General features: G+C 47.9%; 2 protein-coding genes across 3 annotated transcripts; both read right to left on the bottom strand.

Annotated features, from left to right (window-relative positions):
• Positions 1–370: 370 nt before the first annotated feature.
• Positions 371–4,365, bottom strand: LOC541913 (cytosolic aldehyde dehydrogenase RF2C). Its single transcript, NM_001111576.2, has 7 exons — positions 4,207–4,365; positions 2,460–2,602; positions 1,742–2,389; positions 1,525–1,662; positions 1,301–1,438; positions 1,082–1,143; positions 371–953 (listed from the first exon to the last, which is right to left on the bottom strand). The coding sequence occupies exons 1-7, from the start codon at positions 4,310–4,312 to the stop codon at positions 680–682; spliced, it is 1,509 nt and encodes a 502-aa protein (NP_001105046.2). The 5' UTR covers positions 4,313–4,365; the 3' UTR covers positions 371–679.
• Positions 4,366–9,139: 4,774 nt separating this feature from the next.
• LOC100194024 (putative protein kinase superfamily protein) lies at positions 9,140–13,787 on the bottom strand. 2 transcript variants are annotated; one of them, XR_563433.4, is made up of 12 exons: positions 13,516–13,787; positions 13,339–13,429; positions 12,889–12,915; positions 12,644–12,797; positions 12,516–12,564; positions 12,105–12,219; positions 11,896–11,987; positions 11,651–11,798; positions 11,147–11,211; positions 10,967–11,064; positions 10,215–10,307; positions 9,140–9,587 (listed from the first exon to the last, which is right to left on the bottom strand). XR_563433.4 is itself a non-coding variant. In NM_001359376.1 (12 exons), exons 1-12 carry the CDS (start codon positions 13,591–13,593, stop codon positions 9,450–9,452), a joined length of 1,161 nt encoding a protein of 386 aa, NP_001346305.1. In that variant the 5' UTR covers positions 13,594–13,731; the 3' UTR covers positions 9,145–9,449. The 2 variants fall into 2 exon arrangements, 1 of the variants encoding a protein (NP_001346305.1); NM_001359376.1 differs by having other exon boundaries at positions 9,145–9,587; positions 10,215–10,320; positions 13,516–13,731.
• Between the last annotated feature and the right edge of the window lie 1,303 nt (positions 13,788–15,090).

Here is a 15,090-nt window from a genome sequence, read left to right as displayed (position 1 = left end):
GTTTATAAGACTTCTATGCTCTCTAGCAGCGACATCACAAAGGATCATCTCCGATGGGAGATCCTGATTTATTTATTAGGAAGAGTTGCCAATTTGCAAGAATTATTTCAACAGAACGTGACTTGCACCTTTATGATGCCGGAAGTTATTCATAAAGCTAAGCAACATGATCCTTACAGTACAGTTTACAAACAGGAATGCACAGGAAGTCAATGGTTGTGAGTTAAATAGCCAGATATACCGTCTTCCTGAGCAGAGCAGACAGAGACAGCAGCGTAGACAAGATGCAGCCCCACAACGACGGCGGTCTCCATCTGCTTATATATACCTCTTTGAAGAAATTCGCCCGTGCATCTCTGCCATATTGGATATGATATGCCAAGCATTATATTGCCATAAGTTCCTATCGCGAAAATAGGCACCAAAAAATGTTCACAAGAAACCAACGCGGTTGTCGGTGAAAAGAAATAGTAATACTGAAACATGCTCTTCAACCGATCAGACACCAGCAGTCCGAAACATGTCTTTATTGTTCTGAATGCTACATTGCACTGCATCATCAATCCATGCAGGTGTAAGAGTACAGGTACAGGCAACCGATCCTTTGGAGGAGTATCTTACAAGACATGTTTCTTCTTGTTTGTGATGTTGAACTGTTCATCGGACAGGATGAGGTCGGTCAGAGCCATGGAGTGTTGTACAGCGGAGTGACGACGGTCTTGGTCTGCAGGTACTTGTCGAGCGCGTCCATGCCCATGTCCTTGCCGAACCCGCTCATCTTGTACCCGCCGAACGGCGCGTCCGGGTCGAACGCGAAGTAGCAGTTGATCCAGATGGCGCCGGCGCGGATGGACCGCGACACGGTGTTGGCGACGTCGATGTTCTTGGTCACGATGCCGGCGGCCAGGCCGTACCGGGTGTTGTTCGCTTTCTGGATCACCTCCTCCACGGTCCTGCAGCGCGTTTGCAGTTGGAGTTGGTTTCATCAGACTCTCTCAGCTCGAGGTGTCAGTCAGACTGAAAGGAAAGAAAAAAAAAGGATGTTGCTTGAGGGAAGGCACGCATGTATATATACACGTACTTGAATTTCATGAGAGCCATCACCGGCCCAAAGATTTCATCCTGTGCGATCGTCATGTCGTCCTGCATATAGTTAAAAATGTTTGGGTTAGTGTTTTGTTTGGAAAAAAATTTGTTGCAGCCGGGCTGCAAACCAGGCCGTTTGCAGCCCCTCACAAAAATGAGGATAGGCCCCATGCATGTCCATTGAAAAAAAAGAAGAATCTGCGAAGCATTTGACCTTGACGTCCGTGAAGATGGTGGGCTCGATGTAGTAGCCCTTGTCGCCGCAGGGCTTCCCTCCGGTGACCAGCGTGGCGCCTTCGCGCTTCCCGATGTCAATGTACCTGAGGACCTTCTCGTACTGGTCCTTGTCAACCTGGTGCATTGCGATTTCACAGCAGTGTTCAGTTGGTCGCCGCACCTTGCAGGGTCCCTGACGTTGCTCATGTCATAGTCATATACCTGGGGGCCTTGGCTGACACTCGGGTTGAACGGGTCTCCGACCACGGACTTGCTGGCGAGCTCGGCGGCCTTCTTCACGAACTCGTCGTAGATCCCTTCCTGCACGTAGATGCGCGTGCCGGCCACACAGATCTCGCCCTGTATGAAAAGAGGCGATAATGAGAAGCTAGCTCGATCTGCTCGGTGCTCGCACTGACTAGATGGTATGTAAGTATACCTTGTTGGTGTAGGTGGCGAAGTTGACGAGGTTAACGGCCATGTCGAGGTCGGCGTCGTCGAAGACGATGACGGGAGACTTGCCGCCCAGCTCGAGCGACACGGGCTTGAGGTTGCTCTCGGCCGCGGCCCTCATGACGAGGCGGCCGACCTCCGTGGACCCGGTGAAGCTGACCTTGTCGACGTCCATGTGGGCGGCGACGGCGGCCCCGGCCGTGGGCCCGAATCCCGGCACGACGTTGAGCACGCCGGCGGGGACGCCGGCCTCCCTGGCGAGGTGCGCGTAGAAGAGCGCGGACAGCGGCGTCTGCTCGGCGGGCTTGACGACGACGGCGCAGCCTGCGGCGAGCGCGGGCCCTACCTTGAAGAAGAACATGGTGGTGGGGTAGTTCCAGGGCACGATGTGGCCCACCACGCCCACGGGCTCCTTGAGCGTGTACCCGTGCATCCGCTGCGCCATCTTGAGCGTCGCGCCGTGCACCTTGTCGGCGGCGCCGGCGTAGTAGCGCAGCAGGTGCGCGGCGCCCGGGATGTCCCGCGCCTTGCCCACGGCGAACAGCTTGCCGGCGTCCACCGTGTCCAGCGCCGCCAGCTCCTCCACGTGCTCGTCGATCAGGTCCGCGAACCTGTGGAGGATCCGACCACGCTCCTGCGGGAAACAAGCGTGTTGAGCATTTGAATAAAACCGAGATGGATGGGGCCGGCTACAAGGCCCTTACGTATCCCGTCATCCTGGGCCAGGGCCCGTTGTCGAAGGCCTCCCGGGCGGCCTTGACGGCGAGGTCGACGTCGGCCTTGCCTCCCTCCGCGATGCTGGCGATCACCTCGCCGGTGCGAGGGTCCCGGGTCTCGAACGTCTTGCCTGCCCGAATCAATCAATGACGATAACCAAATCATGCAATAATCAACTCATCCAATCACAAGCACGCGGATGCAGACAACAAGCTAAGTGATGGACAGTGCGTGGCGCCAAGTTGACAGCCCACGACTGTCGCTTCCTGCGTCGGCGTCTAGACAGACTTGTGCTGTTAATTAATTAGTGCGCAGTTAGTGGTGGCGCACTTTGCAACTCATTGAGCGAGGAGACTCCTGGCCCTGGGAGGGGAATGGCACCGAGAGCCACTCATCAGGTGATCGAGGCTGTTGGCCGATCGGGATATGCAACTGCAGTCTGCACAAGCATGGCGGCTTCTACACATACATACGTCTGGGTGGCTGAGGACGACGGACGCAGACATCCATCCATCCATTAGCTACTAAACTAATTACCACTGACATAAAATGGGACGGAAACAAGTTTGACTCTGTTGGACTGAAATGTTCAACAGAAATAGGTTGGCAGGTCCCGGTGCGGGTAACAACCTTCTTGAGGCAGCCATGTCATCGTCCGCGTGTGTGGTCGTCGATAGTTTGCGCGGAATACCAAACGCTCAGCTTTTCAGCCAGCTTCTATAAAATTCGTTGGGACAAAAACCATCCAAAATCAACATAAACACATAATTGGTTGAGTCGTTGTAATAGTAGGAATCCATCACTTTCTAGATCCTGAGCCCTATGAACAACTTTATCTTCCTCCGCACGTAATCGTAATGATACTCAGATTCTCTCCACAGCCAGATTCTCTCCACAGCCAGATTTTCAGAAAAGCTGGTCAGAAAAAGCTGAACCAAACAGGCCCCATATACTCCCTCCGTTTCGTTTTAGTTGTTGCTGGATAGTGTAAAATTGAACTATCCAGCGACAACTAAAAATAAACGGGGAAATACTAGCCAGCTAGATTAAAGACCGGCCCGCGACGAGCGAGGCCACAGTACAGGACACTGATGCTTTGCTAGCACAATCTGCTTGCTTGTGCCGTTTGGATTTCGACGGCCTCTCGATCGGTGGTCTGCTTGCCCGATCGATTGAATCGAGGAGAAGGACGACGGGTGGTCACTGTCGAGTGTCGTCGTCGTCGGATGTTCATGGGATGATACAAGGTTCCAGCTAGCTAGCTTGCGGTCTTAATTCTATAAGAAACCACTGTAAGTCTTTAATCTAATCTAAATCTAGGCAAAAGAAATAAACATAAGATCTAGTAGGACGAAGGTAGCTAGTAGTAGCCCGTGAAGCTACTGTCCCCGCGAGCAGACGAAAACACGAGTACGCAAAGCTGATGGGTGTCAGCTAGCTCTGTGTACTACTAGTACTTGGTTACTGATTTACCACAACACACACGCGGTCCCAACAGCGAAGCCACATGCGAAGCTAGCTAGCGAGCGATCGAGGCAACTTGTCTTGTCCTTCATGCGCTCCATCGGAGCAGCCAAGATTGGAGCCATCGGATTCTGCACCAGTGAACCTAGCCGTACATATATGGCCGCGGCAGGCCGTGAGCCCGGCCGCCCGCCCGTGACGTGATTCACTAGCAAGAGTGCTGCATGCCGCCGGAGCTAGCTAGCTAGGGAGGCGGGCGTGTGTACGTACCGGAGACGGCGTCGACGAACTTGCCGTCGATGAAGAGCTTGGTGAACCTGACCTCCACCTTGGGCACCTCGAACGGCCCCTTGCTGCTCCCGTTCGCAGTCGCCATGCTGCCGCCACACGCAGGCGGAGAAAGCGCTCGGGAGTCGTGGGAAGGAGGAGGAGGTGGTGGTGATGGATAGATGGATGGCAAGGCCGGCTGGCCGGGGCCGTATTTAAAGGATGAGAGAAGGGCAGGCGCGCGGTGTGCCACGCCGAGACCGGCTAGCCAGACGCCGGCATCGGAGTATCGTATCGGACGACCCAGGAGGATTCGTCTCGCGCGCGCCCGCACTCTTCCAAATTTCCTTATTTATTCGTGATGTATTGTTCCTATTTTTTCCCCCTAAGGGCCCGTTTATTTCGTTGGAATTGAATTCCATTTTAATAATTATAATTTAGACAAAACTAATTAAGTTTATATATTTATATATGTGATATATTTGTATATTATCCTAAACCATATGAGAGAGATATTTATACACTACATTTATGTTATAGAGGCGTAAGTAGAAGAATGTGTTATAAGTTGTACATCGGAAAAATAACATGTAAATCTATAGAATCAATTTCCATATCTCACCCTATGAATTTGAGCTTATATAATAACTTTGGAAAGTGGTGGAATGTCATATTCTAAAAAAATAGCTTATCCCATTAGTAAGATTCCAATTCCTCGAAATGAAAGGAAACAAACGGGGCCTAATTGTAAATCAAGCCAACGGTTCGTGCATATCGTGGTCCACATGTGTACTCTCTGCGCAACTGCACCTAAACAAACATAATAGTAATCTGGAGAGGACTGCCAAGAGGCAAGATAGCTAATTTATTCCGTCGACATGCATCTAGATTAATTAACACGATTTTCCTCGTCGACGGTTGATGAAAATTAATCAATTCTCGTTATCTTTTTTTTCTGGCCAACAACAATTATCTAATTTCGCTCGATTGTCGGTGGCCGATTTGGGCCCGGCCCGCCAGTCACGGTTAGAAAACCGGGCCAGGCCGTCTAAGCCCGCGGGCTCGATTTTCTGTCCGAGTCCGGCCCGTAGCGGGCCTAAACGGGCCGGGCCATGCCGTTTAGCACGAAAAAAGCGGGCCGAAAAGCGGGCTAAGCGGGCCAGTAACATATTTTAGTGAAAAAAGCGGGTTTAACAGGATTAGAGGTAAACGGGTCGGGCTAGCCCGTCGTGCCTAGTTTCCTGTCCGAGTCTGGCCCGCTTATTCGTGTCGGGCCGGCCCGGACCCGCATAGAACCGGGTCGTGCCGGACTCGGACCGGGCCCAAACAACGGGCTTCGTGCTGAGCTCGCGAGCCTCGTGCTTATTGGCCATCTATAGGTCGATGATAGTGGAACGAAACTTTATCCTCCAGTGTTTTGTCGGATAAGACTGGTGACAGGTCTCTAAACTATAATTAAAAGATTGTTTGTTTCTAGGGACTAATTTTTAGCCCCTTTATTTTTATTTTATTTTATTCTCTAAATGGTCAAATGTCAAATAAAATAGAGTGACTAAAAATTATTTATAGAAACCAAACACCCTCTAAAGTAGGTCTCTCAAATAGAAATTTTATCCAAGTCAAGAATGGGATAGAGGTGGGTTTCTATGACTTAGTCCATTTTATTGTACTCTAATCATGTCTATCTAAGTCATATGAAGGTGTTCAAAGTTGGCCAAAGTGAATGGAAGAAGAATCCAAGAAAAAGGAGAAAGGTTGCTACTCTCTGGCGCACAAGATCGATCTGGTGGTGCACCGAACCGCGGGCGCAGAGAGAACACAGAAGGTCTAGGTGGCCTGGCACATCGAACATTGGGTCCTTGTGCACCGGACCGTCTACATGGAAAAGGAAACTATCGGCTATTGGGTTAAAAATCATTGGACCCTAGGTCCAGTGCACCGAACCACCAGGGCCTAACGGCTACCCGAAGGGCTAACAGCTAGCTGGCGTAGACCTCGGTCTGAGGGTGCACCGGATCGGTCCGGTGCCGGCCAGAGAAAGAAGGATCTACTTAGGGAGACAAAGGTGGCTGTTGGAGGTTCGGTGCTCGAGAAACAGCAGCTTCGACATATTTTCAACCATGGCTATTTTGGCACTTGGAGCTATAAATAGACATCATTTCGACCCCAATCAGTACACAACTAAAGTAAGCAAGTAGTATACAAGTGTATTATCATATTATATCCCTCTCTTGTGCATTCTTTGATAGATTAAGTGATTAGAGTGTGTTCTAGTCATAGAGCGAGGTGTGTGTGCTCTAATGTTGCAGAAAGAGCAAGTGTGTGATATTTAGCAAGGAATTCGAGTTGCAATTCTGTCGGAGGGTTACCAAAGCTGTTGTTAGCCTCGGTTCCGGTGTAACTCATATCGATATATAGTGGAAGTATCAGTTTATCACCTTGGTGATAAATTTGAGCAAACGGAGGAAGGAGTTGAAATAGACTCCAAGACAGGTTAGCTAACTCCAACGTGAATATAGGCTAGCATTTGAGGCTTGGCCGAACCGCGGGGAAAAATCGATGTGTCTTGTCTCTTGCACTATTTCTGTTTGCACTTCTATTCTTATATTTGGTATAAGTTTTCTGTGAAGCACAAGTATCTTTTGAGATAAGGACATCATTAGACTCTACAAGTAAATTAAGAAAGTTCAAACAGAGTTTAAGTTTTTTTGTTTGTTAACACCTATTCACCACCACTCTAGGCGACATCCATGTCCTTAGTAACCTCAAAAGGTACTTTTATGTTAACCTCCTCGTGCTCCGTCCTGATATCTTTTTGGAAGATGTTTAAGGTTCTACATGGCCGGAGGAGAAAAAAAACCAGGCTCAATATTGGCATTACCTAACCTCTCGATTGGGGGGTTTTTCCTCTCGATCTGATGTGTTCTTGGTTGTGATGAAAAGTTGTTTGTGGTGATGAATACATGCTGACTTTTACTGGTGTTCAATCTGACGTCTATTTCGATGTGTTAACAGTGTGCATCTCGACGTCAGAGATGGCCCGTTGAACTTAAGCGGGTCGGATGCGCCGCTTTCAACTCGTCGCAACCGCCTTGCGATCGGCGACAGGACATATATACGTGCATACGGCGCGTACGTGACGATGGCACAGACTATGGGCCGGGGAGGAGGAAGGGCAATAATGGAGACGGAGCAGAGAAGATGGGAATGTTAGGGCTTTTGATCTGGGATTATTTCTATTTGCATATATATAATAATAAATAATAAATAATAATAGTCTTATTTACTGGCTGACGATGTCGTTTGTTGAAAAAAAGCTAATTAAAGGTAGCCTGAAACAGCCGGTGTTCAAGGGTTTCAGACGGAATGGGACGTGGTGGAGCTCTGAAACCTTGCGTAACAAGTTCCTGGTTCTCCCTCTTTTTACACGCTCTATAGTCAGTCTCTAGCACAGCGATTGAGTCTTGAGAGGCCATGCATGTCTACTACCTCCACCTCCACGTGTGCGCGCAAGGTCTGCAGTGCTGACGGCGGGCCATTTGGTTCTGCTGGCCGTAATTAAAGTAAGGTCAGCAGCGCGCCAGCGTCACCTGCCGACGCGAGGCGAGGTCCGTCCGTCCGTGTGATCGCGCCGCGCCGGTCGCCGGACGGTGCCTGTGGCGCGTCGCCACCGGCAACAGGGGAAGCAAAGCGACGCCCGCATGACGTGACGTGTCCCTCTCGTGGCCAGGGAACACGAGCAAAGGGCAGGGAACAGCGGAACATATGTGGCTCTGTCGTCACCAGAAGCAGAACACACGAGCTCTCTGAAAGAGAGTAGGGCAGCGCAGCGTCTGCATCAGGACTGTTGCAGGAAAAGTCCATGAACCGGACAACCGGACCTGACCGCCTGCGCCTGGTCCCGGACACGGGCACGGGCACGGCACAGAGAGCTGGAAGCTGGAGCTCTCGTCTAGCGAGACAGACAACAAGCCAATAGCCACTAGCAAGCAGACCCATCCGATGGGGAAATCACTGGAAATAAATAAATAAATAGACAGATGGGGGATGCGGACATGTCAGCCTTTTCCAGGTTCCATCCGTCAACAACGCAATGGACGGAGCTGGAATGCAGGAAACGAACAAGGTCGCCAGCACATGGCCGGCCCACGCTATTCAACGGCACGGCACAGCCGCGCGGACGTTTCAGCTTCAGAGATGGACTTCGGGACGCAGCGCATTGAGAGAGTACTAGTAGTAACGTGATTCTACAAGGATTCGCAGCGACATCCCAACTAACCAATGTAGTAGTACAGGCGTGGCAATGCACACTGCTAGACAAGTAATCTTTTACATGGGGCGGCCTTTTCGGGACGCACTGGAAGAATGTCTTGTCGCAGCGGCTGGCTGTTTGTGTTGGATACCTTGTGGCCGCCAAGACGACAGCAGGCCCCCCACGCCCACGGGACGGCCTGACCGGAAGCACAAGCACCACGAGCTTTTACACGACAACCGCCCGTGGAGACAAGTGACGACGAACCACGCAACAGCGACGCGGGCCATGGCGGTGTGGCACGGCTCGTCTCCTCTCCTCTCCTCTCCTCATGTGTCCATGTCAGGACGAAACAGCACGAGTGAGGGATCCATGAGGTACGATAAGATTCGGTGCCAACATGCAATCGCGGTGCACATGAGCTTCAGAAACATCCCTTACCTAGTATGAAGATACTGTACTTTCTAGCCTATGCGCACTCTCTTTCCACAAGTTGTACTCCATCAACAACAACACTTCACCAGCTACACACAAGTCTCAACAACAGGACACGGCATTTCATGCCCATTCTTCACACCACCCATGCAGTCGGAATGCAACAAATCCCAAACTCGTGACATCACGATACTTGCATCCAACAGACTATTGCAGCTACGGGAGCACAGCTGCGCAGGGATCCCTTCATGCTTGATTTTCAACATCTGCAATTGGATTATGGAACCAGGGCATTGGGACGCAGCTCATAGCGCGTCCCGGTTAACAACATACAGGCACTAAACTCCCTAGGTAAAAAAAAAATGCTAGTGTACATTACATTGGGTGACCAAAGCCATCAGCTTTATCACCACCGCAAGAAGCCTTACTGACAGGCTTACACAAACTCTCTGGTAAAAGAGGAGCAAGATACCCATCAGCTTTGCAATGGACGGCTCTGCCTGCTTCCTCGATACCTTCTTGAAGCAGAGAGTTACACGAGTCAAGCCTGTCCAACAAGTCATGTCGGGTTCCTGAAGAATGGATGCTCCAGAGCTTCTTGCGCTGTCAGACGTTCTGATGGCTCGAACCGGAGGATACTGTATAGCAAGTCTGCCAGCTCTGCCTTCGAATGGCCAGCGTTCCTCGATACCAAGTCCTGAAGTTGTGGTTCGAAATAAGTTCAATCGTCCCGTTTTCACAGCTTCCTTACTCGTTTTGAGTTACACTTCACATCATGTATTAGTTTAAAATTTGACATTCATATTATTTATTAAGAAATTTTGAGGCTAGCACTAGCGATCCACTGAATGAAACAGAGAAACTGAACTCTTATGTTTTCCTATTTGCAACCGACAAGCCAAAGTTATTTTTATGTCTGAGTTAGTTGTAGATTGTTGTTCTCTTCAGGCCTGTTTTACAATGTGTTATTAGGCAAATTGGTGTCTCCCAAAATAAAGTTTGGCATCTTCTAATGGTTTCATAAAGGATAGTGTTTTCTCCATGCACAATTATATTTTAAGTCAATTTTGTTCTTTAGCTACTAATGTTATTATTACATTAATGTAAAAAAAATACTAGCAGGTATAACAAACAATACAGCTAATCACTACAACTAATCACAAGCGTAAGCCCCAACTTCTAACCTTGATCCCTAGCTACCCTTGAAATCCAGGAAACAATATAATCAGACCAAAGACAAGAAAATATTAAAATGTCTTAAGTCAAAGTGTGGTAAGTTGATGGATAAGCACGGCCAAAGCAGCAGAAATGAGGGAACTAAAACCTTTAGTCGATCCAGTTTCTTCACAGCTCTGATGCTTTCTCTTGAAACAGCACCTTCAGGCCAATTTAAACGTGTTGCCCTCCTGAAATATTTCTGAGCAGAAGAACTACATATTCCAGGTGACACATGTAAGCACAATAAAAGAATATTAGAAAATAAATGGAAGAAACAAAAATATATTACAAGAGTTCCCAAGAAATTTCAATGTCGCTGGTTAAATATAACAAGCAGGCAATACACATAGAAGAGATACACACGCAAAACTATCAAAATCAAGGTACAAGAAACAAAAAAAGGGGGAGCAAGCTAGTATTGATAGTGGCCATAAAAAGGCGGTTATTAACCTTGAAAATCAAAGTAGAAAAGCAGCCATTAGCTTTGAAAATTCAAGTGGCAATAAACAAAATAGAATAAAACATATGAGAGTTAAGTACACTGATACTCTGCTAATCATGAAATATAATGAAGGTGTACCAGATTAGAAACATTCAATAAATAAAGAAAATGTCAGTTTCTCAAAATGATTACAAAAATGTAACTCTGATACTCTACTGCAGGCAGAATCGAATGCATCATTTTCTAAAAATGTTTAACAAATAAATGCATAGTAAAACCCAAAATCCCAGCCCCACCAAAAAAAAGAACAAACATCAAGCAAATAAAGATATGCTTATCACAAGCTGATTTGAACACAAATACATTTCGTTCAAAAGATAAAATGATCTACTAAGTTAAGGTTGCAAATAACACACCTTGATTTCCGTATCATATGCTCTGGTAGAGGTCCCAAAACTCTCTCCATCATTGCTAGGTGTTCCAGATTCTCATGTGTCTGAAACAATGCTTCCCCCTAAAAAAAGTGTGATGTTAGAAAAATAATTACCAGACTGGTACTAGGAAAAAAAAGTGAGAAAACTGAGCAGAGATCTAACAGAGCATAGTTCAACAAGAATACAGCCAACACTCCAAATATCACATGGAAAACTCCAGCCTAAACCTGCAATAGAAATATCCAACGTCAGAACTAATGACTTAGAGAATTGAAGAGAAACCTTTAGCAACTATCATGATAGCTGGCATGACCACTAAATAGTATAAAGGGTCTAACTCTTATTACATAAGCATAGAGCTCAGTCAATCAATTTCATCAATATAGTGACAATATAATGCTCACCCATCAACTATAAAACTAAATATGTGCAGAAAGCACCAAACCATCAAAGGGGAAGAAGCACCAACTTTTTCTTTCAGATTTGATTCGGACACATCATTTAGGAGTAAATAAGAGTATGAACTAGGATGCGCCAAGATTTTAGATTATGTGTGTTTTACTCTATCGAGCATATTTAAGAACACAGAAATCTTCACTCTGAATGATCATAGTTCATATCTCACACAAGAAAACTAAATCAAACCTTCAAGAATAACCAAATTACCTAAGATTATTTCAGGTGCCCTGTAATGCCTCGTAGAAACAATCGAGTTATGGTCCTGATTATCAAAGGCGGTACTACCAAAATCTATCAGCTTTATGGCACTGGACTGTGGCAAGCACTTGAAATGCATCTCATCTTGTGAATTCTTCTGTACAACCCCAAGCAATCATTCAAGAAAACTGCAAATACTCTATGCCTAGTAAAGATTTAGCAGATAATCACTAAAAATGGGTAAGAATAGGTACCTTTGTACTTGGAACTTTTATATACTCAGAAGACACAAGTAGTATGTTTTCTGGCTTCAGATCAGTGTGGATAAGCCTCAAGTCATGCATATCTGTTACAAAAAGAAAGGAAGATGGTCAACACTGGCCTTTTGGAGCAATAATAGTGAAGCTGCAGCTACCAAATTAGCTAATAATTGATATGCAGAATCAAGCAATAACTAACACACATGCTACAGATTCCAACAGTTGCCGTCCAAACTCCCGCACAAGTTCCACAGGGAAAGGTCGGTATCTATTTCTCTTTAGAAAATCATACAAGCTTGGCCCAAGCTTCTCAAAAACCTGACAAAATCATCGATATCCATTGAATAAAGTATATTTTAAATTTGGGACCATATGAGGGAACCTTCATGAGTGAAGAACAAAATGATTTTACTGTCAAGCCAATCTAACTACAGGAGAGTTGTGATAGTTTTTATAGATGAGTCTCTCATTCCATACAAGGCGTATTGGGAGGGCCAGTAAGATAAATAATATAAACAACAACACATCCGCAAATCCACAAAAATGAAATGCATTCTCAGAATTGGTAACTGACTTCTAGAAACTAGTATAATTGACCAAAAGCTAGTACTTACAATGCATATATGATTACGATAGTCAAACCATCTCTGTATTTGAACACAGCTGGTAATTGAAGAGGAACTGACGAGTCAGAAACAGAATAGGGTTATACTTTACATAATCAGGTTTCTGAGATACTCACAGAGATCTGTATTTCTCATTTTCTGCAAGGCGATTGAGCACATCTATCTCAATCATTGCAGCATCACGGTACTTGCGGATACTGCGAACAACTTTTATGGCAACATATTCACGTGTTTCACGGTCCCAGCATTCCAAAACACGCCCAAATGTACCTACGAAAACCCAACTCGTAGCCCTCTTCATTAGAATAATAACGAGGATACCCACCAGAAGAGGAGACGACAGATTGCAGAAAACCCGAACCTTCTCCCATTTTGCTCAAGATTTTATCTGCACAACCAAAAAGCAGTGTGTCAATAAACATAACCATATATCAAACTCAATCTAAGTCCAAAAGGATACTGGGAACAACGTGAGCCACATGCATTCATAAAGTTTATTACTATTAAAATCACAAAAACAAAAGATCGGAATGGGAACCCTGCTTCACACATAATAAATAATTAAAAAACAATTTTATACACGAAATCTAACGGACTACTTTATATGGGAGAAGAAATTATCACACCTCGATGACAAAGGAAAACCTAAAAGTATACTAACTGCCAGTTTGCATATGGGGTCATAACAATTAAAAAAACAGATAACAAAAAGATGTTGCCTCTAATTACAAATCATTAGACACAACTAAACGCTATCCATACACCAGGGCTCGAGGAACGGAAGGAGAGAGTCAAAGAGTGGGGCGCTCACATCGGCGGGTCAAGTTCTCGCCGAGATCGAAGACGTAGTGTCCGTCGCGGTCATCCTCCCTCCATGGAGGCGACGCGCCACCCCTCGCTACCTGCGTGCACAGAGTGGCAAAATATGCATCAGCACAACCCCAAACCACACAAATTTGTGAGTACTCACGACCAAAGCGGGCCCTACCACTTCTCGCTCTGGTGGCAGCGCGGCGGCGCAGTCATACGCTTGGCGCGTCCGCTTCCGAGACTGCGATGACTCCATGCGAAGCTCCGGTCCGATGGGGTGGAAATGGAGAGAGAAACCCTAGATGGAGAAAGGCGAGGTCGGAGCAGGCGGGACTGGGAACGGGGATTCGTGGCGGGCTGGGGCCCGCATGGAAGTGAGCAGAATGGGTCGCCGGTGGAGGGGCTGGGATCGGGCGATTCTGTGAGGGCCATCTGGGCTCAACTTGGCTTTGGGGATTTGGGCTCAGGCCATTTTCTTTTTTTTCTTTAACTCAACCATTTTCTGTTACCGCTACACAAGGGGAGAAAACGTCGACGACGTGAGTAAGGGGAAGGGCGTAGCGACGACGTGAGTAAGGGGAAGGGGCGGTAGGGACGAGGAGGAGGGGGAGGCCGGAGGCGGCAGGGTAGCAGGAGAGAGGAGGGTTGAGAGATGATCCAAATAATATTGTTCATTGGATTTGATTCGGTAAGGGAGGGGACTGTCCAACGATCTAAACTGTTAGTTTTGATGGTGTGTTAAGTATGTGTGCAATTTGTTCGGTGGATTTAGTTGAGGTTATAAGTGTGGAGTGATTTGGTTAGGTGAGTTTTATGAAGTGATAATCGCCTAGAGGGGTGAATAGTCGCCTAGCCGGGGTCGTCACTGCCTTCCACCGTAGGAGAGTGTTGTCGTTGGTGGAGCGGCGCCTGCGGCTGGATGAGATGGCGTGTCGAGGCCTCCGTGAAGAGTTCCCGGATGGCCTCGGCTGCCCTCTCCACCGACGAGCTCCTCCGGCGGGTTAAGGGGACGGTGAGAAAGGCAGACTACATTGTCCCTGTCCCGATGCGCCCTAAGCAGGGTTATGTGTCCCTGGTAAGTTCTGAACTTTACTTATACCTTCACCCTTTCTTCTTCATCTCAACCCGTTCTTTTGTTCATCTGTAGGGGCTACGGGGGGCACCGAACCGCCCTGCCCCCGGTCCCAAAGGACGCGGCTGGACGGACGGCGCGCGAGTTGGCCGCAGAGGAGAAGAAGAAGAACGAGGCGAAGAGGCGGGCCCGAGAGAAGAGGGTGACCCACAATGCTATTGAGAAGTGCCGACGTGCACATGAGAGGGAGGGGTTGCCGCTGGAGGCATCCCCCAGCACGGACGACGACGCCAAGGAGGAGGAGGGGAGGAGGTCTGGCTGGGCTTCAGCCCCGAGGTCAGGCTCTAGTAGGAGCCGGTCTCGGCGGGCTCGTCCATGAGTGCGGACGTGCCCGTGCCTGAGTTTGAGGTGTCTGCGCTTCTGCCCGAGACGCGGGCGTTTGCTAAGCCGGGGCATGTCCTCGCAGTCGAGGAGGAGGAGGCGGCGATGGAGAGGACCGTCGAACTCGGGGGCAAAGGGCCCGGGTGATAGTCGCCTAGAGGGGGGTGAATAGGGCGAAACTGAAATTTACAAATATAAACACAACTACAAGCCGGGTTAGCGTTAGAAATAAGGACGAGTCCGAGAGAGGGCGTGAAAACAAATCGCAAGCGAATAATAAAGTGAGACACGTGGATTTGT

The sequence above is a fragment of the Zea mays genome, chromosome 3 (genome assembly GCF_902167145.1).
Source record: "Zea mays cultivar B73 chromosome 3, Zm-B73-REFERENCE-NAM-5.0, whole genome shotgun sequence".
NCBI classification, from domain to species: domain Eukaryota; kingdom Viridiplantae; phylum Streptophyta; class Magnoliopsida; order Poales; family Poaceae; genus Zea; species Zea mays.
Note: the sequence above shows the minus strand (reverse complement) of the source record. Positions and strands in the feature narration are given on the sequence as shown.